The sequence below is a fragment of the Pogona vitticeps genome, chromosome 7, assembly GCF_051106095.1.
Source record: "Pogona vitticeps strain Pit_001003342236 chromosome 7, PviZW2.1, whole genome shotgun sequence".
Lineage (NCBI taxonomy): Eukaryota > Metazoa > Chordata > Lepidosauria > Squamata > Agamidae > Pogona > Pogona vitticeps.
In genome coordinates, this window is record NC_135789.1 from 3549639 (window position 1) to 3571813 (window position 22175).

A 22175-nucleotide genomic window follows, 5' to 3' on the forward strand; every position below is an offset into this window, starting at 1 on the left:
TCTTCTTCCTCCTACCCCCCCCCCCCGGCAGGAGATCAGCAGGCCCAATTCCCCGTCGGAGGGCGAAGGGGAAGGGGAGAGCTCTGACAGCCGCAGCGTGAACGACGAGGGCAGCAGCGACCCGAAGGATATCGACCAGGACAACCGGAGCACCTCGCCCAGCATCCCCAGCCCGCAGGACAACGAGAGCGACTCGGACTCCTCCGCCCAGCAGCCGGCCCTGCCCGCCCCACCCAACGGGCCCCCCGCCAGCCAGCCCCCGCCGCCCGCTCTCCCTGTGCCCGGCCAGCTGCCCCTGACGGCGGTCTCAGGCGCCCCCTCCTCGGGGCCGCCCCACATCTCGACGTCAGTGTCGCAGCCCCCCGGCCAGCCGCCGGCTCCGGTGCCCCCTCACTCCCACATCCAGCAAGCCCCTCCTCTTCACCCCCAGAGGCTGCCCTCGCCTCACCCGTCTCTGAGCGGGCCCCCAGGCCCGCCCCAGGGCCCCCCCGTGCCCCAGCCTCACCCGCAGCCTCCCCTCCACGGCCCCCTCCAGGCCCTCCCTCACAGCCTCCAGGCCCAGGCCCTCCTGCCGCACCCGGTGCCCGCTCAGCCTTTCTCCCTCGCCCCACAGGCCTCCTCCTCTTCTTCTTCTTCCTCCTCTTCCTCCTCCTCCTCTTCTCAGTCTCAGGTTTCCCTGTCCTCGCAGGCCCCCTCCCACCCCCATGTGCCGCTCCAGGTGCCGCCCGCGCAGCCCGCCTTGCCCGCCCCATCCCCCTTGCAGCAGCCTCCGCGGGAGCAGCCTCTCCCTCCAGCCCCCATGTCCATGCCCCACATCAAGCCCCCTCCCACCACCCCGATTCCTCAGCTCCCCACCCCGCCCTCCCACAAGCACCTTTCAGGCCCCTCGCCGTTCTCCATGAACTCCAACCTCCCTCCGCCCCCCGCCTTGAAGCCCCTGAGCTCCCTCTCGACCCACCACCCACCCTCGGCGCACCCCCCTCCGCTGCAGCTCATGCCCCAGAGCCAGCCCCTCCAGCCCTCGCCCGTGCCACCCCCGGTCCTGACCCAAAGCCAGGGCCTCCCTCCCTCTGCCGGCCTCCACCCGGGACCTCCCGGGCAGGCCCCCTTTTCCCAGCATCCGTTTGTCCCCGGGGCCCCTGCTTCCATCACTCCTCCCTCGTGCCCGTCGTCGACGTCCACGCCGCCTTCCGTGCCTGGTGCCCCACCTCAGGCGGCAGTCTCCACCTCCTCCTCCTCCACCTGCAGTGGGAACGTCCCTGTGGTGACGGCCTGCACGATGCCGCCCATCCAGATCAAGGAGGAGGCTCCCGATGAGGCTGAGGAACCGGAGAGCCCGCCTCCCCCGCCAAGGAGCCCGTCGCCAGAGCCCACAGTGGTGGACACGCCCAGCCATGCCAGCCAGTCCGCCAGGTGAGGAGGGCAGGTGTGAACAGAGCCAGTGTAGGCGTCTGGGGTGGGTTTTTTTTCCTCTGTGTGACTCTTCCACTCCTCTGTCCCGGAAAGTAAAGGAGCCATCCTGGATCGGTGAGCTTGGCCACCAACCCTTTCTTCTCAGGAAGACACGGCATCCCTTGAATGGGCGTTGTGCCCTTCTAGTGGTCATTCGGGGGGAGGTTGTTTTGGTTTTAGATGTAGCTGTTTAGGGAAACCATTCACTTCAGAAGGTCTTAAAGGTTCTGCACCTCACCAGTTTATGCTGTGTTCCCCTCCTCCTTTTTCTGGTTTTCAGGTTTTACAAGCACCTGGATCGTGGCTACAACTCCTGTGCACGGACAGACCTGTACTTCATGCCTCTGGCAGGTTCAAAGCTGGCCAAGAAGCGTGAGGAGGCCATCGAGAAGGCCAAGAGGGAGGCAGAGCAGAAGGCAAGAGAAGAGAGGGAGCGAGAAAAAGAGAAAGAAAAGGAGAGGGAGAGAGAGCGGGAGCGGGAGCGAGAAGCAGAAAGAGCAGCGGTAGGTTGGTCTGTCTTGACAAGCTGAAGGAGTCCCGAACGGAAACTGCCTTTGCACAGTGCCTGGTTGTGTTGTGTTTTTTGTTTGTTTAAATTTATATACTGCCCCATTAGCGCATACACACTATTCTGGGTGCTTTACAGGCAGCTAAAACCAATTTAAAATTACTATCAACAATAAGTTAAAACAGAACTACTAACAAGTGTGTTTTCAATTGCCTCTCAGTGGAAGAAGGGAGGGCACTCGGCTTAGCTCCTTCGACAGCTGATTCTATAATGTTGGAAGGACCACACCGAAGGCCCTCCCTCTTGTAGATGATTTCTGGGCCTCCCTCGGGGTGGCTACACAGATGAGCCTAACCTGAGATGATCTTGTAGGTTGGGCAGATGCCATTGGGGAAAGATGCTCCAATAAGCAGCGTGGTTCCCAAAGCACGGGGAGCCGTTTCTTAAGATGCTTTGAGGGGTTCACTCAGCAGAATTGCCGGTTAATTTTGAGTCACTGTGAACATGGACCTTCATCACGGGAGGCAGGCTGGTTGGCGTCTGTTTCAGGGGGCCTCAAACCCCACACACCTCGCATGCAAGGCCTTTTACAGGCTTCCGCCTCGGACCCCATTCTTCAGGTTACGGCTTAACCTGCAAGTAGACATACAGAAAGAAAAATGGTCATGAACGCTCTCCTGTCACGAGTGAAACTCAGCCTTGGTGATGGAGTAGCAGCAGCATCAGTCTCTTCTCCAATGGTTCATACTCCTTTGAGAACCTTCTCTGTTGCTGAGGGCTTTGGATAGAGATGACTAGAACAGCAGGAGCTAGAGAGGCGCATTGCAGTCAGTTGTCCAGACTTCTGTTGTCCTTCAAGACCATTGTCAGGAAGAGCCAGTCTCTCTTTTACTGCCTGTTGACTTTTGGGGGGGATTTGCGTGGGTGTCAATGATTTGGAAGTTGCAGAAACAGCCACCTGGTTCCTGCAGTTCCCCTCCAGAGTACTGCCAAAGCACAGCTGCTGTTTAGCAGTGCAGATTTTTAAGGGCTACTGGCTTCTGAGCTCCTCACCTTTCCTTCATAGGTTCAGTACAGGACTAGACTAGGCTGCACACTTGTTTGCTTCAGGAAAGCTAGACTGAAGTAGTTTACCCCCAATTCTGAGAGGAGGAGAACCTCATGCCAAAAGGCCTTTGGCCAATGTTTGGTTTCACGCTAAGGGTCTCCCCTCTTTTGTGCTGCAGAAAGCGTCCAGTTCCTCCCATGAAGGACGTCTCGGGGAATCCCAGTTGAGCGGGCCAGCTCACATGAGGCCGTCGTTCGAGCCACCCCCCACCACCATAGCTGCCGTCCCTCCTTATATTGGGCCAGACACGCCAGCGCTACGGACTCTGAGCGAGTACGCCCGTCCGCACGTCATGTCCCCCACGAATCGCAACCACCCGTTCTTTGTGCCCCTCAACCCCACCGACCCACTCCTGGCCTACCACATGCCCAGCATCTACAACGTGGACCCCGCCATCCGGGAGCGGGAGCTTCGGGAGCGGGAGATCCGGGAGCGGGAGATTCGGGAGCGGGAACTCCGCGAGAGGATGAAGCCCGGGTTCGAGGTGAAGCCTCCGGAACTCGACGCGCTCCATCCGGCCACGAATCCCATGGAGCACTTTGCCCGCCACGGCGCCCTCACCCTCCCGCCCACAGCAGGCCCCCACCCTTTCGCTTCCTTCCACCCCGGGTTGAACCCCCTGGAGCGGGAGAGGCTCGCTCTGGCAGGCCCCCAGTTGCGGCCGGAGATGAGCTACCCGGACAGACTGGCTGCCGAGAGGATACACGCCGAGCGGATGGCCTCGCTGACCAATGACCCCTTGGCCAGGCTCCAGATGTTCAATGTGACGCCGCACCATCACCAACATTCACACATACACTCACATCTGCACCTCCACCAGCAGGACCCGTTGCATCAAGGTGAGTTGGGGCTCATCCTGTTTCTGTGGCTTTGCACCCACTTGGCCGGCTCTGCCCACAAGTTCTAAAGTGGCGGGACGGGCTCTCGACTCCGTAGGGCGAGGACGGTCCTGCGGGTGATTTTTTAATATTTGAATTGTTGCCTTACGAAGAGGAAGAAAAAAAGAGCTTGTCGCGAAAGAGCTGAGCTAGACTGTTTTAGCTTTGGAGGAAAAAGTTAGCATCCTTTGTGCTTCCCTACTTGTAGTGGGACTGGAACTCCTCTCCTCATCCTGGAAGCCTTGGCCGTCCAGAAACCAAGCCTGTTTTCTGTGATCTTCCACTCTCTGTCACGGCTGTACTAGGCTAATGGTGTGTGCCTTTTGTGTGTTAAACGTGGGGTATTCCAGATTCTGTTGGACTACGTGACCCATAATCTCTGACCATGAAGCATGCTGGCTGCGGCTGACAGGAGCTGGAATCCTGCAATGCCTCTGGGTTCGCCGGCAGGCTTTCCCTATTTCCGTATTTTACCAGGATTGATGTGGGCCTGCAGGTCACACTTTCCTGTCCCTGTTCTAGATTGTGTGACAGAATGTCAGGCATAGTGTTTTCCAGCGTGTGGGCAGAAATAAAGGGAGGACCGAAGAGACAGAGAAGCAAGAGGGGTGTCTGAGGAAGTGGGTTTTGATCCATGAAAACTCACACTGAAATAAATCTGTTAATCTTTAAAGTGCTGCAGTTTTTTTTTCCTTTTTATCCTTCCCCACTGCACTTAATTTTTTTAAACAACATTCTGGGAATAGATAGTGTGTTTGTGTTTTTGGCACCCTTTTCTGTGAGCAAGACTTGCTCCTTTAAGAGGAATAAACTAGTACGGATTAGACCATAAACTATATGTTGACATAGGGGATCGGAAAGCAAGGCACTGGGTTTGAGGTGGTTTTCAAATTTTTCCTTCTCTTTTCGGATTGACGAGGGTGGCGTTAATTGAGGCAGGGAGATAAGGGTGTGAGGGTGCGTGGGGCGTGGGCATGCAACCTTGCAAGGTCAGGAACAAAAGCCGGCTCTCCAGCACAGAATGTACTGTCCCTTTCATGGATCAAACTGCAGATGTACTTTTTGTGCAGGCAGCTAGAACAAAGCCAAGCCTGCATTTAAAAATAGACGGGCGTCTCTGCTTTTCTGGGTTAGGTATGGGATTGCAGTAGCTACCTGGGGAATACAGCTCTGTGTGACTCAGTGGAACTCAGTGATGCGGAGGCTTTAGGGAGAAATTATGCCAAGGGGGTAAGATAATAGCATTGTACAGACCTTGTGGGTATAAGATCTCAAGGTGGGCCTTGCGTTCTGCTTGGTTCTTTGCAGGTCCTCTATGGCTCCCATGTTCACGTGGGAGGAGGGTGTTGGGAAACTCTCCAGAGCCTCTGTGTGCTATTAAAGGGGGCGGGGGGGGTGTCGCTCAGCTGTGGGTCATGTGGTGGGCATCCAAACTGTACCAGGTTGAATCCAGGGAATCTCCAGGAAGGGTTTGGGAAAATGGCAGTCTAAAATCCCGAAGAGCCCATTCTTGCCAGCCCTGGGGGAAGGGGGACAGACGGGGGACAGATAGCCACCTGAGAATGATTTTGCCACTGGCATTATTAGAGTCTTCTATGGAAAGGGGCTGGTGGCATCATGGGTGCAGGCAGGCAGAGGCCAGCCCAGAATGACCTGGTCCCCTCACCACCCTCAGTCCTGGGTCCCTGCCATGGAGGCTTTTGCTGCCTTTGCCCCTCAGACCTGGTCACAGCTTCTCTCTTTTCCGCTCCTTGAGGGCCCATATGGTCTTTGGCTTCGGCTCGGCTCAGTTGTCGTGAACCCTGGGATTTGAACCGGCTGTAGCTTTTCATAGAAACCCGGGAAGCGGTCTTATCCTGATCCGTACCATCAGTCGGTTTCCACTCAGCATAGTCTGTGATGACTGGCAGTGGCCGTTCCAGGTTTCAAATGGAGAATGGTCTTCCCCTCGTTTTGACCAGGGGTGCTGGAGGCCTCCTGCAGGCAAAGCAGTTCTGCCACTGAGCATAAATCTGCTTTTTGCATCTTGCCGGAAGTTATATTGTCACCTTTTCCCACTGGGAAGCTCTTTCCTTGATATGAGATGCTTGAAGGTGGGGTGCCGTGGAAAGAGTGAAACAAATGGACACATCCTCTTGTGTTGTTCGTACACTTAAAGGAAAAAAATGGAACGAAGGTGGAGTCCACAGAACAGTGTCACGGACAGCCTTCTGCCCAGGAGATCCAGCTGATTCCAAGGGACATCTCTGGGCCCCGGGACAAATCCTGTGCCACCGGTCTTAGAATCAAATCCTTCATTGGACCTTGGCGTTGACCTCTTGTTTTTCTAGTCAGCTGTTTAGGAAGGCTAGGATTCTACTACACCTGGTAGATCCATGTTGCACCAAATTATTAAAAAAAGCCATCAGACTCCTTTGGGTATAACGATATGATAGGATCGATTCGTTTGTATGGAATAGGGATTGTGTTGGGAATAGCATTCCAGAACAAACAGGGAGTGGAATGGAGAAACTTCTAAGGCCCAGATTTGTTGAGATTCTGTGTTCTGCGTATGCCCAGCTGTGCATGCGTCATGGGGGGCAACTTTGCAAACGTGGGTTGTTCGGAGACCTACCACTGCTCAGGTTTCCAGGCTTGTCCTTAGAGCGGCCGCTCTCAGACAGGCTGACGTTCTTGGCCGCTGCAGCAGGATGAGAATCCGGGTCAAGATGGCCGGCAGAATTCTCCTCTTGATTTTCTGGGAGCCTTCAGAAAGCACCTGTCAGATTAGCTGCCTCTCTTTTCATGTGGGATATTCAGTCAGGCGGGCCAGGGAGAGGATTTACTCTTTGAGGATTTACATTTTGAGGTTGTTTGGGGGCGGGGGTGTGTCCCGCTTCCCCTTTGTGAACTGTCCCCACAGAGGGAACTCTTGGGAGGGTTTACAGGAGTTTAATTTGAACTCTGCCTCACCAGCTTTCTGTCAGTTTCTCACAAGTTGCATATGTGTCCCTAGAACATGGAAAATGGGTCGTCGGTTTTCTGTAAAATGTTCCCAAGCAGGCGAGGAATGAGATTTTCTACCCCCTGAACAAGCCACTCCTTCACCCACGAGCCTTTCATTTGAATGCTCATATGTAAATCTAACCTCCTCTCCCCCCCCCCGCAATTGAAGATAGAAAGCAAGCTTGGCATTTGGACGTGACACCTTGAAATTACGCATCAAATTCCATCTCCCATTTTAGTGGCTTTTTGCCGCGGCCATAAGGTTAGAAGCCTGGCTCTGCAAGATGCAGCACTCTGCCCTTGATCCTGTGGAGAAGGCATGGGGAATGTGCGGCTGTCCAGGGGAGCTTGAATTCTGAGCCTTCCATCACTGTCCGCTGGTCCGCCAGACCTGTTTGTGCTCTTCTAGGAAGCCAGTGAGGACTTTACCCTAGAGTCCATTCCAAGAGTTGTGTCCTTGGAATGAAAATCTGCGGGACGAAAAAGAATGCTGCAATTCTCTGATTTTAGGACTTGGAAGCTTAGAATTCTGGCGTTTGATGGGCTCCTGGGGTTCATCTGGCCCAGTGGCTCACAACCTTGGGTCCCCCCCTCCCCCTCCTCTCCCTGCTCAGGAGTTCATGGACTAAAACTCCCAGAAGCCTCCACCACGAGCTGCGCTGGCCAGGATTTCTGAGAATTGTTGTCCAAGAGCATCTGGGGACCCAAGGTTGGGAAGCAGTGATCTAATCAAGCCCTCACCCCCTTGCAAGAATCCACAGCTAGAATGTCTCTGTCAGATGGGCGTCTGATGTCTGTTGAGAATCCTGCCACACTTGTGCAAGCCATCCATTTCATGGTTGAGCAGTTCCTGTCATCATTTATGTGCGGTACCTTGGCTGATTTTTTTTTTCTTTTAATCAATCAAGCAACACTGAATTTGATTAAGGCTTTGGCTTGTGTTTTCAGCTTTCAGAAGTTCTTCAGAGGCTTTGCTGAGAAATGGCATAGAAACCTCTGTGGTCCAAGAACTCATAGTGATCCACGGATAGTAAAATGAGGATGACCATCATTCCTCCCAGCTGTTTTTTCCTTTCCCTTTTTTTTGTTTTAAACTGTTCGACCCTGTTTTAGCAACCAGACACTGCAAACGGAGAAGCAGGCCACGCAGCTGGAGAAGGAAGACGTGGGCCGCTTCTGACAGTTGCCTGCGGCGCTCCGCTTTGTGCAAGTCTCGGAGAGGGGCTTTTGATCCTGAGGTTTTCTAGACAGGTGGTGAGTTGTGGTTTGTTGTGTGACTACCCGGACTTTTCTCTCTTGCAGGCTCTGCGGGCCCTGTTCACCCCCTTGTGGACCCGTTGGCAGCCGGGCCTCATTTGGCACGGTTCCCCTACCCTCCCGGTACGATCCCCAACCCATTGCTCGGGCAGCCGCCCCATGAGCACGAAATGCTTCGGCACCCTGTCTTCGGTAAGTCTGCGTGCCTGACGGCTTTTTCTGCATGAACGCGAGAGGAGGAGAACATGCGAATGATATCAATGGATCTGGTCTGTGGTCCGTCTATTCTAGCATCCCGTTTCCAACAGAGGGTAGCCCAGGTGCCTCTGGGAAGCCCACAAGGAGGGCGTGACGGTAGCAACAGCCCTCCCCCTCTCGTATTACTCCCCAGCCACTGGTATTCAGACCTGTCCGGCTTCTGTAGATGTAAGTTCTGTTCAGCTGTTCTTATTTGTTGCTGTTGATTATCCAACTGTGTTTTGGTTTTGGTTTTTGGTTTTAAAGCCTTCGGGGGCGATTGGCCACCCCGTCCCGTGGCTCGTGTGTTTTGTAACCAGCATTGCATTTATGCATAAGCTAGGAAAGTTCCAGGCGGGAGCCTCAGATTATCCACGTTTTGGTTTAATAATAAGGGGGCTTTTGTGCTTAAACCTATATTAAGGCTTCAGCGTGTGCTAACCTGGCCCCTTCTCCTAAGACGTGATTAATTACATAAAGAAATTAAAGTCTCTTGATTATCACTGGTATGCAGCTAGGATCAAGAAGCAGATTTCACATGCATGCCAGGAAGGAACGTGATGGTTTTCTCTTCCTCGCTCAGGTACCCCATACCCTCGTGACCTCCCTGGCGCCATCCCTCCCCCAATGTCCGCAGCCCACCAGTTACAGGCCATGCATGCCCAGTCCGCAGAGCTTCAGAGACTAGCAATGGAGCAGCAGTGGCTTCACGGGCACCCCCACATGCACGGAGGACACCTCCCCAGCCAAGAAGACTATTACAGGTAAGGCTGGGCAGGATTTCCCCCCCCCCCCCAGAGCAGGGAGGATTGCTAGATCTTGCGATGCATGTTTGGTAGAAGGCGGGCATAAATGAACGATTGCTACTACAAGGAGGAGAATGGAATTTAATTATTGTTTGTTAAAGTTATGAGGAATATGGGTAAAATTCAGGATGTGATGTTAAAATTTTGTCATCATCCACTGTCAAGTCAATTCTGACTTAGGGTGACCCTCTTTTGCGGTTTTCCATGTAGAGAACACTCGGAAGAGTTTTCACGTTCCCTTCTTCTGGGGGTGCCTTGGGAATGTGCTGCTTGCCGAAGGCCGCCCAGGCTGGCTCTTCCCCGCTAGAGGCACAGTAGGGGATTCGAACTCTCACCCTCTAGCTCCCATTTTTAAAAAAGGCTCTGACTTATCTTTTTTAAATGATTATATTACGTATTCATTTTATTCTTATTTGTTTGTAAAAGGTAAGGGGACCAAACAAATATTATTGAACTTAACCTTGTTTTTGTTCTCCTTTCTGTTTTCAAGTCGGCTGAAGAAAGAAGGTGACAAGCAGTTGTAATAAATTATTTATTGGTAATCCCAGCTACGGAAGATCTCAGTCCTTGGGGAGCAGCGGAATGTGTGCGTGTCTCCCCTGCAAGAGAACTGGGGGAACGGCAGGAGAATGGTCTTCTAAAGATAACCGTTCTCTCTTTAAAATGGAAAAAGAAAAGCAAACCAAGAAAGCCCGACCTTTATAGACTTTAAACAGCCTCATATATTATAGCATTCATTTGTAGAGAAGATTTCTCAAGACCAGTTCAGGAGTCTCTCCTTGCATGACGAAACCTGTTAAAAAGCCTATTGAAAAACAACCAACCGAGGACTGGATGAAATATTCAGAGAATTTCTTTGGGCAATCTTGGGGGTTTGTTTGGTTTTTTTGGGGGGGTGGTTTGGTTTGGTTTTTCATTTTGAGTAGGTGCTAGAATCAGGTTCACAACATAATGCAAGCCACTGTGCATAAAAAAAAAACACTCGATTTATATATAAATATATATATATACTTAAAAAAAAACCAAGAATTACAAGTAGGTGGCATAACAACCTCTGAAAATCCAAGTGCTATAACAAGAATTTTAAAAGAAAAATCTACTTTTATTTTAATACATTGTAGGAAATCTTCATAATTTTAAAGAGAGCTTTGCAGCATGGCTTTTTAAGTCTGTAAATAACTTTTCCGGGTTAGGGGTTTAAAAGATAATTATTATTAATCTCCACAAACTCCTGACTTCTTCTCTTTCCCTCCCTCCCTACCCCTTGCCTTCAGTACCATCACAAAATCGTTACTTCTTACCTGGTGTTGACAAGAATACAGAGTTGATTTTTTAATATAAGAGGAATATATATAATTATCCCTTTAATTAAAGGGACGAGGACAAGGGGGAGGGGTCACTAATTTCAAAATGGGCCAGAGCTTGACTTTACAGCTGGGTAGCAACGTAAGCATTAAAAGGAGTTGCAGGGATAATGTTTAAAGAAAAAAACACAGCTGCTTTATTTTGCGCGCATGTGTTTGTTGTTCTTTTTAATTTAATTCTTTTGTTCCATGAACATGATCTTGATTTTCCATTCTGGTAACTGGGTGTGTCATACTTCAGAGACTCGCCAGGTACATACAGTACATTTCAGCCTGGAGGTCTAAAAGTTTAGAAGCAAAAATTGTAACTATGAAGCATGCAGAATAGTCCTTGAAAATCCTCCGATACAAGAACGTTTTGAAGCTGAATTTGTAGCAGTCGACATTTTCAACAAGTGGGTTCAAAATTATGATGATGATACTAATAGTAATCCAGTAGATTTCCTCAATTTCTATTTTTAACCACAAGGTCTGTTCTGGAAGCATGAGATTATCTTCCGGGTCAGGATAAGCACTTTGTGAATCCAGCGTATGCATGGATTATGCCCAGAGGAGAACCCATTGGCAATGCCATCCCCATCAATGTGGGAAGCCCTCACATGAACACCATTCAGAGGTGTTCAATTTGGTGCATCAGCATTTGAATAAAATGCAAGATTGCAAGCACATTACCTTTTTCTTTCAAAAGAAAATAAATAAATTAGCGTGCTTGGAGTCAGATCTTCACCCTCTTGGATGTTCCATATTTTGAATTAAAAGGGATCAGCAGAGAGGCTGTTTGGGGGTTGATGGATTTTGAGATGCTAAAACTTGCATCTAACTTTTAAACAAAGTCCTCTGTGTTTCCAGTTTCGCTTTTTTACTAGGCCTGAGGGTTTTTTGCTTGGCTCGCAAGAGATGGCTGTGTAGGTAGAGCAACCTCTCCTGCCACTCCAGCCAGGCCTTGACAGCAAAATGAACTTGATTCCTAGCCAAATCCTATTCAGGTAGGTTAGGATGGAGCCAAGCAAAACTCTGAATGGAGGCGTCATTGGAATATCCTTCACCTGTCCGGCCTTTTGCAATATTATCAGTTACCGCTGGTTGTTAGAATGTTACTTTCCCATCATTTCCAAAGTTAAGAAAGCTCCTCAAGGATGACTGTAGATTGTCCTGTTGAGAGCTGACTTACGTTGACTGTAAGAAGCCCGTTTTTATCCCCTTCCAGTTGTTGCTTTAGACACACTTTTGAATAAAGATGGATGGTGCAGGAATGTACAGGGCGGTGTGCACTATTCATGTTCCCAGTTTTGTGTTACTGTTTGTTACCTTCATCATAACGTTTCCTGTTTCTCTTTTGGAGGGCTTTTAAGGCTTTATCTTTTGCCGTGAAGACTGTTATCTGTGGCAATCCTCATGGGATTCCATAGGGCTTCCCCCCCACACACACACACACACCAAGATAACTCTGTAGCTAATCATTTTTACTGCCTCCAAAGGCACATGATCGGTGGAATTTAAAGCTGCTGAGCAGATCTCTGGGTTCTTTCTGCTTTGGGCCAGAGAGAAAGCCTTTCTCTATTTCCTGATTCCCACTGGTTTTATTATTATTTTGGCCCAAAATTGTTTTTCCTCCCGTATCACTTTCTTATGAGAAGGCTAACACAACACTAAATCAGCCATATCACTGTTCTGTCGTCCCTCCAATAGGAGCATAGATAGGAAACCCATGCCAGTCGCTGCCCTTTAATATGGTGGGCAGGCTGCACAGATGATTTTCAAGAACAAGCCTGCCTTGCCTCAGAAGATTTACATAGGGGCAGAGGGAAGCTCTCCAAATTCGAGAGGCAGAATTCCTCCCTCCCCAGCAAGGAGCCTCACAAGACTCTTGAAACCCAAGCAGCTGTTTCCCATTTGAATGTTGCTGTCTGTAATGAAATGTGGTTCAGAGCAGCTGTCTTTTACCCAACAGGGCAGTCTCGACTGGTGATCACCTCTCATGCCTTTCTTTGGTGGTTGATGAAGGGGATCTTTGTGTTTCAAGAAAAGAAAATCTGGTTTTAAACATCATGACTTTTCTCAAAAGAAGTAGGTGAGGGAAAGAAGAATCCTCTCTTGAGGAAGATCTCCTGCCAAAATAAAGATAGAGAGACCTAGCTTAGCGTGGTGAAATAAACACAATTCCTGGCCAAAAGTACCGGTTGATTTCATTTCTCACCCACCCCCCTCGTAATCTGTTGATGTGCAGTTTAGGTTTAGTATTCTGAATCATTCCAAAGTAGCGGAAAAAGCCCAGAGTTCATTTGTCATTGGCTCTAATGATTAACTATGGTGTTATTTGCTGCTGGTTTCTAAGATCACCGTGTTTTTTTTTTTCTGTTAGAATCATCCAACCTTTTATAGAAATTCCTTTTTTTTTTTTTTTTTTGCTTTGAATGTTTAAAAAAATCCATTTTTTGCTTTTTGTGTGTGGTTTTTTTTAAATCAAACTGTCTCTTGTTCAGTGTTGTCATGATTTTGAAGCTCGTTTTGCTGCACCGTTTAAAAGAATATACATTCTGACAGCTATGTTTATATATATCTTGAGGCTTAGTGTATATATGAGTAGTTTGCCATGGGATAACACAGTGTAAAACAGAGTAGAAAACCCAGAAATCGTGACTTCTGTGTTCTCTCCATTTGAGTATTTTGTAATTTTTTTGAAATATTTGTGGACATAAATAAAAACCAAGCTACACTACAGCTGTTGGATTTTGTTTAACAAGTGTGGCGTGTGCGTATATTAATGGGGCTTGAGGGGCTGCTAACGACAAACTCGTAGCCTTCCAGAGGTGTCGGACTACAACTGCCATCATCCACAGCCAACGGAGCAGAAGTGCCACAGCCAGTTGTAAAGGAAGCAAGACAGCTGCCCTATTGAATGCTGCTGGAGGTAAGCAGATGAGAGTTCAACAGGTATGGCACAGCCTGCAGCAGAACCTCAGCATGAATATGTTGTGGTTTAGGAGTCTGTGGGGGGGGGTGTATGCATGCGTGGAGGCAGACCTCCACAACCATGACAAAGCTTTCTGGTATTTTTGAAATTCTGTTCAATCAGCATGGAAGCTTTCTCATGTTGATTTAGCAGAAACAAAACTTGATGTTTTTGCTTTCCACTCAAGGGGGGAAAGTTACTAAATTCTAAACGTTTGGAACACCTATTGCACTAGAGATGGGAAGGCCTGTGGGGGGGGCAGGAACATTGGGGGGGAGGGAATAAATTTTCCCCAAAATCTGTTATACAGTTAGGCATCCTTCCGTCTCAAAGAGACTGTGGTCACGTGCTTTGAATGGAGGACTTCAAAAAGCATCTCGTGTGGCTGAGGAGGCCAATTCGAGAGGGACCGTCCCTTCCACACTGAAGATGAACACAATCTGTCCCCTGTCCAGTTACCTGGTTTTGCTGGTTTCGGGACGGCCTCTTGGCTTCGGCCTGCTGGACAAGGGTCTTTTCAAATTGGGAGAGGCCGTGATGCACCGCCAGCTTCCAGGCCGAGCGCTCAGCGGTCAAGGTGTTCTACATCGCTTCAAAATTCCAGAAAAGGTTGCATCTCTCTACCTTTCAGCCCAAATGCGCTTCCTTTCAATGCTGCCTATCCAAGAAAACCTTGCTTTTTACTCCTGGCTCCACAGCTAAACCCATGGATCCACTTTCACCCTCCTGTCCTTACCCCCTTGCCTCCTGAATGTCGTCTTCCCAGTTTGGGACAACTTCCAGTTTGCCCAGTAACCGTTCTCTGATGGGTTTTTTCCGGCTTCCCTGCCTCATCTGGGAAAGTTTGATGTTTTATGCACAATGGGCAGAAAGGGGGAATTTTCATTTGGCCCAGCAATGGGGGGAAAAGGGACACCTTTCGCCTCTCCAGGTCCTGCCTCCTCGGCTTCTCCAACCAAGCCCAGGAGCCCTGGTAGGGCAGAAAGTTGGCAGCCATCCCTTGTAGCATCCTATGGAGAGAAAAAAGTGTTCTTTTTTACGTTCTCTCTCACTCCCTCCCCCACTGCACACCTACTGCCGTATATTTTGTCATTCCGGCAGTCCTGCGACTGGTTTTGAACCTGGGTTTCCACCATCTTTTTTGGGGAGCAAAATCAACCAAAGATCCTTCCGTGACTCAGACGACCAGCCTTCCTTTTGATCCTGTGATTTGCTCCTTCTGACGTGCCCAGCATCGCTCTGCTTCGTTTGGGTAGCTATACGACATCCCTGCTATGGCCTTGCAAGGGGGCTAGACGAGAGGTTAATTTTATAGTATTAACAGGAGGGCATTTAGGATGTTTTAGCAGATTGTGGGGGGGGGGGAAGAAGGGGGGCGGAGAGAAAAACGGCACAGAGGGGGGGGCAAGAGGGTTGGGAGCCCCGTCCGCTCTGGGGAACAGGGCACTGCCCGGTGGCGCTGGGGCAGATTCAGCGGTGAGCCCCTGCTCGCCAAGAGTGCACCCTGAACGCAGCGGTGCGGCTTAAATACGGAATTGGGAAAGGGCAGGCTGCTCGATGCCCTTTGGGGGCTCCTTTCCTTCCATTCTGGGTTTTTTTTAAAAAAAACCTGGGCCTTTTCTCAGAAGGGGCCAGCCGCCCCCTTGGGCTTTTGGGAGGCCTTTTTGGCCCAGGTGTGGCTCGTTTGGGGGAAAAGCCCAGAGGAGGAGGAGGAGAAGGAGGGACCTGGCCTTGAGGCGAAAGCTTCTCTTCTCTTCTTCCTCCTCAGCGGGTCAATGGAGCCCCGTGGGACCTTTCTTTCCTCAGGTGAATGACTGACTTTTGGGGGTCCCCTCGCCTCCCCCAAAGAAAAGCTCTCTTTCGACACCCACCCTTTCTCTCCTCTTGCTCTGAGGGGAAAAGGAGGCGGCAGCCATTTCGTGGCAGCCCCCCAAGGTGAGGGAAACTAAAGGGGGTTTTTTTCTGCTCTGACTTTTTCTTTCCCCCTGAGGGAGGATAGAGTTTGTTTTTTGTTTTTCTCCACAGCCATGTCTCTCTCTTTCTCTCTTCATTCCTATATATTTACAGTATTACTGTTTTCGTCTCCACACATACACATGTATGGAGTTTTTGTCTCCATGTTTACTGTTTTTGTCTCCACACACATGTATGAAGCGAAACATGTATGTGTGTTTCTCTTCATTTCTATGTATTTATTACTGTTTTTCTCTCTTCACCCACACACTTGTGTGTTTCTATTTATTTCTATATATTTATTACGTTTTTTTCTACACACACAAACACACGTGTGTTTGCTTATATTTAATTGTATTTAGTTTTACTGCTTTTCTCTCCACACACGGACATTTGTTTCTATGTATTTCTATGTATTTATTACTTTTTTTTTCCTCCACACAAACACTGGTAGGGGTGTGTGTGTGTGTGTGTGTGTGTGTGTGTGTGTGTGTGTGTGTGTGTGAGAGAGAGAGAGAGAGAGAGAGAGAGAGAGAGAGAGAGAGAGTGAGAGAAAGAGAAAGAGAGAAACACCAATATATAAATAAAACTGGAATGTCCTGCTCCTTGGGTTTCCAAAGACAGTCCTGGGTCAAGGCCTGTAAACTTATATACCTTACATAAATATTGATTTCCTGGCTGGGGTCCAGGTCTCCACACACCCTTGCTTAATCGGAAAGCAAAAGAAAGAAAAGAGCATCAGTAATATAAAAATCCATTTTGACTGGGAATTTGTTTTGAAATTTCAAAGATTCTCCTCAGGATGCTTTGGGGGTAAAACTGGGCTGTTTTAATTTGATCTCCGGAAGACTTTAGAGTCGATTCTTCTCCCTTCTTTGGGGGTAAAGAAAAGGGCGACATTCATTTATTTTATTGCATTTCCTATCAGGTGCTCAGGCTGGCCTGAAGGGTGCTGTCCTGCCTTTTTCCTCGCAACAGGCTAACTTTTTTTGTATGACAATTTGCCTTGAATCAATAAATGCCCACTGGCCTAATAAGACTGCCTAAAATAGCTGACTTGAGATTTACGCTAGATCCTCTCCCTCCAAGCCCTAAAACCCCAAACTAAACCAATTTTTTCCTTTCTTTCTTGCAGCCAACCTTGTGCCAGGACTAAGTCCTGTCAGCCAGAACGGTTGCACCTGCAAGGCGTGCTAAATTTTGGAAGGAAATGCCCTCAGGTTAAGAAATCATGGTGGGCGCAGATTGTTGTGCTCTGTGGGATGTGACAGGTCCAGCCTACAGAGATTTGTTTTTTCATTTTTTGCACTCGAGGCAATTTCCCTCCAAAATTTGACGCATTAGGGTGGGATAAAACCCCTACAGGATTTGGAACATCTTCTCAAGGAAGATAAGACTGTTGTGATGCCTTCTTCAGTTGTATGACTGAATTAAAAGCACAGGAGCCTGTCTGGGGGTGGGGGAGGCAATCCTGCTCCTTTTCTCTCTCTGAGTTGTGTGCCTTTTAATTTTGGAGTTTAATTTTCTTGTCCTCTCTAAATTCAATGCAGTGTAAGCTCCGGGAACGAGTGCAATTAAAATCAGAATGCATCCAAATAGGATGCCAACTTTTCCTCTGGGTGGGCTCCACCGTCCTTAAAATTTGACAGAAATCAAAACAGTAACCGTCAGCATAGCTTTATTTACACTTTTCGAAAATCAAGTGGGCGGGTCAGAACTAGATGAAGGACTATTTCTGTAGCCAGCCAAATTATTCTGACATGGGAAGGACCTCACAAACACTTCTCACCCTCCCTGGTCGTAAAAATACAATAACAATGAAGAATCTAATGATCAGTTTGTTGCACTAAACTTTGCACCCTGAGGAGGCTTTACTTGATGAGGATGGCCTTGAATTAAGCTCCCTCAAACCACAGCTATATAGTTGCCAGTTCAAGAGACAATTTATCAAACTAGGGCCACAACATGATTGGCTAGATAAACCTCTTTAAAAGATTTTGGGTTCACTTTTCAGGCCAGTCCTAATTTGACCTCACAGGGATGTTGTGAAGGTAAGTTTGAAGAGGACAAGAGCTATGCATGCAGCCAAGAGCTTGCCGAAAGAAAGGTGGGATGTGTATATAATAAATAATAACTCTATAGCAGAGAAGAAAATAGAAGGCAGTGGCTCCAGACTTCTCTCATGAAGCATGAGATTAAACAGGTTTTGCAGGTTTTATGCCTACTGTCTATCGTTTTGAACTGCAAAGTCCAAAGGAATTGCTGAAATATAATCATGCCGGCTAAAGCCTATGAGAGCTGCAACCCATCTGGAGTGTGCCAGGTTAGGGAAGTCTGTGCTAGAGAAAGATAGCAGTAATGTATGCGACCTTGGGAGAAAGGTGGGGTAAAATATTTTAAATAAATAAATAATGTGCCATCAAGTCAATTCTGACTTAGGGCAACCCCTTTTTGAAAGGTTTTCCAGGTAGAGAAAGTATTCAGAAATCATTTTTCCGTTTCCTTCATCCAGGGGTGCCCTGGGACTGTGCAACTTGCCCAAGGCCACCCAGGCTGGCCTGTCCCTCAAGGAGGCACAGTGAGGGGGACTCGAACTCCCAACCCTCTGGCTTCGCAGCCAGCTACCTAAACCCTATAAAGATACTCAATCCCCCCTTTTTACAGAGCAAGCAACCAAAATATTTTGTTGTTTGACACACGAACCAAAACATATACACATGCACAGGGTCGAGATGTATAATACCTGCAGTTAGTTTGACATCAGATGACACCAGTGCCTTTTCCTGTCTTGGCAGCAGAATAATAACAGCAGGTCATTTTTTGTTCTTTCGTGACATTTCAAACAACACACCTGAAGCAGCCGCATGACTTTTGCTTTGCTGTCTGATGGGACCAGCACGATATAAATACCAATAATAAATGGAGCCTTCCTGTTCATTTAGCATGATAGGTGTGTTGGGTAACAATCTCGTAGGATGTATTTGCGAAGGCTTTCACGGCCGGGATCTAATGGTTGTTGTGGGTTTTTCGGGCTCTTTGGCCGTGTTCTGAAAGTGGTTCTTCCTAACGTTTCGCCAGTCTCTGTGGCCGGTATCTTCAGAGGACAGCAAATCTCGTAGGATGCTTTAGCTGCACTCCGGTGTGGGCTTCTGGTCTGATCCACGTTTTTGTTTCCCTCCTTTTCCTGTCTAACTCAGGTTCTCTGAGCTGTGTCCTTGTTTTATTCAACTGAAGCTCATGCCGAGGGTCCAGAATTGATCCACCGCAGCAAAACTCCTTCATCTAAATGTAAATGCTACCTCCTTGCCTCAGGCTGTTGCTGCTTCAGTATCACCACCACCTCCCCAGGAAATGGATGCAAGGTAATTCCAGCACTCCAAAATCGTTTTTTATTAATGTAGAGGGAAAAAAGCTGTGTCTAAATGCTTTTTGGAATTTTATTGTTATGAGATGACAGCAGCTGTCTTCATAATGGGCTGAGGGATGAACTGAAGGCCACCAGTGGATAAATAGTTATACTGAGGCAGGATGTGGTGAAAATCCTAGAGCTACAGAAACCTTGACTGTACCTGAGCGTTTACACCAGTGGTTCCCAAACATGGGGCCTCAGGTGTTTTGGGCTTACAATTCCCAGAAGCCTCAGCCAGCACTGTTAATGGATAGAACCTCTGTGAATTTGAATTAGGGATGGGATTTTTGTATTTTTTTAATGACAAATCCCATAATTCCCCATTCTGTGAGTTCTTCCTCATTTACACACACCTTACAAGCACCTAAATGTGGTTCCCCTGGGAGAAAAGACCTAACCTAAAAAGCTTTGTAGCTTGGCTAGGCCTAGCTTCCTGTTCCCAGCTGGCACTGGGAAAAAACATGAAGCTTGGGTGGAGGTAGGCCTAACTAAGCCACAAAGCTTTACAGTTAGGGCCTTTTCTGCACGGCGACCACCTTTCCGTGGCTGTAAGGTCAGTGCTAATCAGGTAGAACTCCCCAAATGGGGAATTATGGGATTTGTAATTCAAGAAATTCAAACGTCCCACCATAATTGTAGTCCAGGGGCATCTGAGGGTTCGTGGTTGGAAACAAGAGGGTGCCGGATGGGCTGCATGGCACAGATCTCAGCCCTCCAACTAAGGAAGTGACAGGTACACTCAGAAGAAGCAGCCCCCAATCCTGCTGCTCCTGTCCACCTGGCATTTGTTGTTTTGCCTAATAATAAGGCTGGGCTTGACCCTCCAAATGTCCATGTCCTGCTTATTCTTTCTGTTATTCTTTTTATTTTAAAAATCTAATGAACTTGGGCATTCACAAACTCACTCCCATGCAGTAGGGTAATCAGAATTCATCTTAGTGTACCAAATTTCAGATAAATCATATTTTTTTTCACCTCCTCCCTGCTTTGAGGATGTTGTTCTGATTTTAAGCTAATAGGCAGACAGCCATTCCCTGGGACTCCCCATTCTTTCTTGAGTTCTCCCTGTGTTGAGTACCATTGACAGCCAGGTGGGGCAATGGTTTAACGTCAGTGACTGATCTGCAGCTTTAAGCATGATGGCAGGTGGATCTACCTAGAAGCAAGAGACCAACACATTCCTGGAGCAACACGCGACAGCCTGAGGCAACTGGCAAGGCATCTATGAGACATGCCATGGGCCCGAATACCAGTTGGCAGTACAAAATTCATTGCAGCACTCTGGAGGTGTGGTCTATGAGGGGCATTATGGGGAACTCTTGTCATTAGAGACCATGGGCTTTTATTCTTATGTGTTTCAGCAGTGGGTACAACAATGTGGATTGAGTTTTTTTTAAAGCCAGGTGTCATTATCTAGGTGCACTGTGACCCATAATGATAACTAATGTTATCTACTACTGAATAGAGACACTGCTGCATGTTGACATTTGACCAGCAGGTGGCAGCATCGACTAAAGAAAGCCTAACATTCCTAATACATTTAAAACAGTCTGTCTCCCAAGCCCGATTCGCTAAAAATACCTACCATGGAAAGAAAAGACAGCTACAGAAAAGGAAAGCTCAAATAATTGAATATTCCACCTTTTAAAAAAGAGTTCTGCCTATCCGCGCTGGCCGGGGCAGTTTTTTTTTTTAAATATGTTTTCTGACAAACAATACAAAGGAATCTGCCACAGATGAGATCTGGAATGATTTGACAGCAAAGTCTTTATACTCCGAAGTAGCGAAGGTCTACTCTAGATCATAATGTCTGATTTGAGCAAAAAATCCTCAATAGGCACAAATAAGAAGGATAGTTTTAATAGCAGTGGTTTCCAACCTTGAGTAACCTGGATGTTTTTGGGCTGAAGTTCCCAGAAAAAGCCTTCGCCACTAGCTGTCCTGGTCAGGGTTTCTGGGAAATCCAGTCTAAGAGCACCTGGGTTAACCAAGGCTGGGGACCACTTTGCTAAAGAAAATTGCAAACACGAGAACCACCCAAATTACAGTCCTAGTGGGATTTTTCTAAGGTTTGTTTGTTTGTTTGTTTGGGGGGTTGCTTGGGCCAGGGGTAAGGAAAGACTTTTATACTGTATTCAGACAGGCTTGGAAGCAACAGATTCACTGCTGAAGACAACATTTCAAACTGGTGAGTGCTGTACTTTTTTATTGATATGCTTTTAAATTGCTTTCATTTCAGTTGCCTCTGAGTACCATAATTTAGTTGTGTATTAACTGCATCTTAATATTATAATACATATTTGCCAACAAGCAGAAATACAAAAACTGCTGCTGAAAAACTATGACAAGAGTTCAATGATCAGTTCCGTTTTCATGCCAATGAATAATAGGACTTAGGCATCATGTTTTGAGTGGGCACAGACTGCATGTTCATAAATGGCCAACCTTAGGCCCATGTGGTTTTGCTCTGCAAAGGCAATCAAGATGGTTTGGTGGGGGATCTGACCCTTTCCAAGATTTAGGAAAGCTTAGGACAGTCTCCAGCACTGGTGATAAGATCAGCTGAGATCCGTTCACAGCTACAGAGTACCAAATAGAACTAGGGGAGCTGGTAATACTTGCCTCTTGCTGGCAACTGACCTCCAGCTAAATGACTTCTTCTTGATGTATATTTCATGGGGTGTCAGTTTCTTTTACCACAAATTTTTCGTAAATTAAATGAATGTGCAGGCTAAAATTAATCTGACATAAAGATGCCATGGATCTCTTTTTCTTTCTTTCTTTCTTTCTTTCTTTCTTTCTTTCTTTCTTTCTTTCTTTCTTTCTTTCTTTCTTTCTTTCTTCAAACATCTCTTGTGCATTTTTGTGGTGAAGTGCAATCCTGCATTCTGGCCAGTAGATGGCACTGCTGTCTATGTTTTGGTATATCCCAGCCTTTTAGGGGTTATTGATTAAACCTAACCATCAAAATAAGCTGTGCAGTTCCGTGAGCAATTAAGTAGAAATCGGTAGGGTAGAACAACTAACTCTTTCCAGCTCCCATGCATCCCAGCCGCGTGATAAAAATCTACAAGACTCCCCATCCCCACCAAGAACTTGGAAAGGTGATTTTTTTTTCACAATGTGCCCCAGACTGCATGGCCAGTGAGGCTGATTGACACAAACTGCAGGATTGGAAAATTTTTAATCTCAGAAATTAACATTTTCCAAGCAGTATTGTAGTGCTTGAGTTCCCAACAGTAGAAATAATACCAATGAGATTCAG

General features: G+C 47.9%; 1 protein-coding gene across 7 annotated transcripts in view; it reads left to right on the plus strand.

Annotated features, from left to right (window-relative positions):
* Window positions 1-13316, plus strand: part of RERE (arginine-glutamic acid dipeptide repeats) — a 266304-nt gene extending 252988 nt beyond the window's left edge. For 5 of the 7 annotated variants that reach the window (XM_078379232.1, XM_078379235.1, XM_078379234.1 and 2 more), the window contains 7 exons: window positions 32-1413; window positions 1733-1955; window positions 3187-3907; window positions 8234-8380; window positions 8480-8614; window positions 9009-9189; window positions 9722-13316. In XM_078379232.1, the coding sequence (XP_078235358.1) occupies window positions 32-1413; window positions 1733-1955; window positions 3187-3907; window positions 8234-8380; window positions 8480-8614; window positions 9009-9189; window positions 9722-9755 (2823 nt within the window). In that variant the 3' untranslated portion in view covers window positions 9756-13316. The remainder of the gene's footprint in view (window positions 1-31; window positions 1414-1732; window positions 1956-3186; window positions 3908-8233; window positions 8381-8479; window positions 8615-9008; window positions 9190-9721) is intronic. The other 2 variants (XM_078379236.1, XM_072977592.2) reach the window with 1 other exon arrangement.
* The last annotated feature ends 8859 nt before the right edge of the window (window positions 13317-22175 follow it).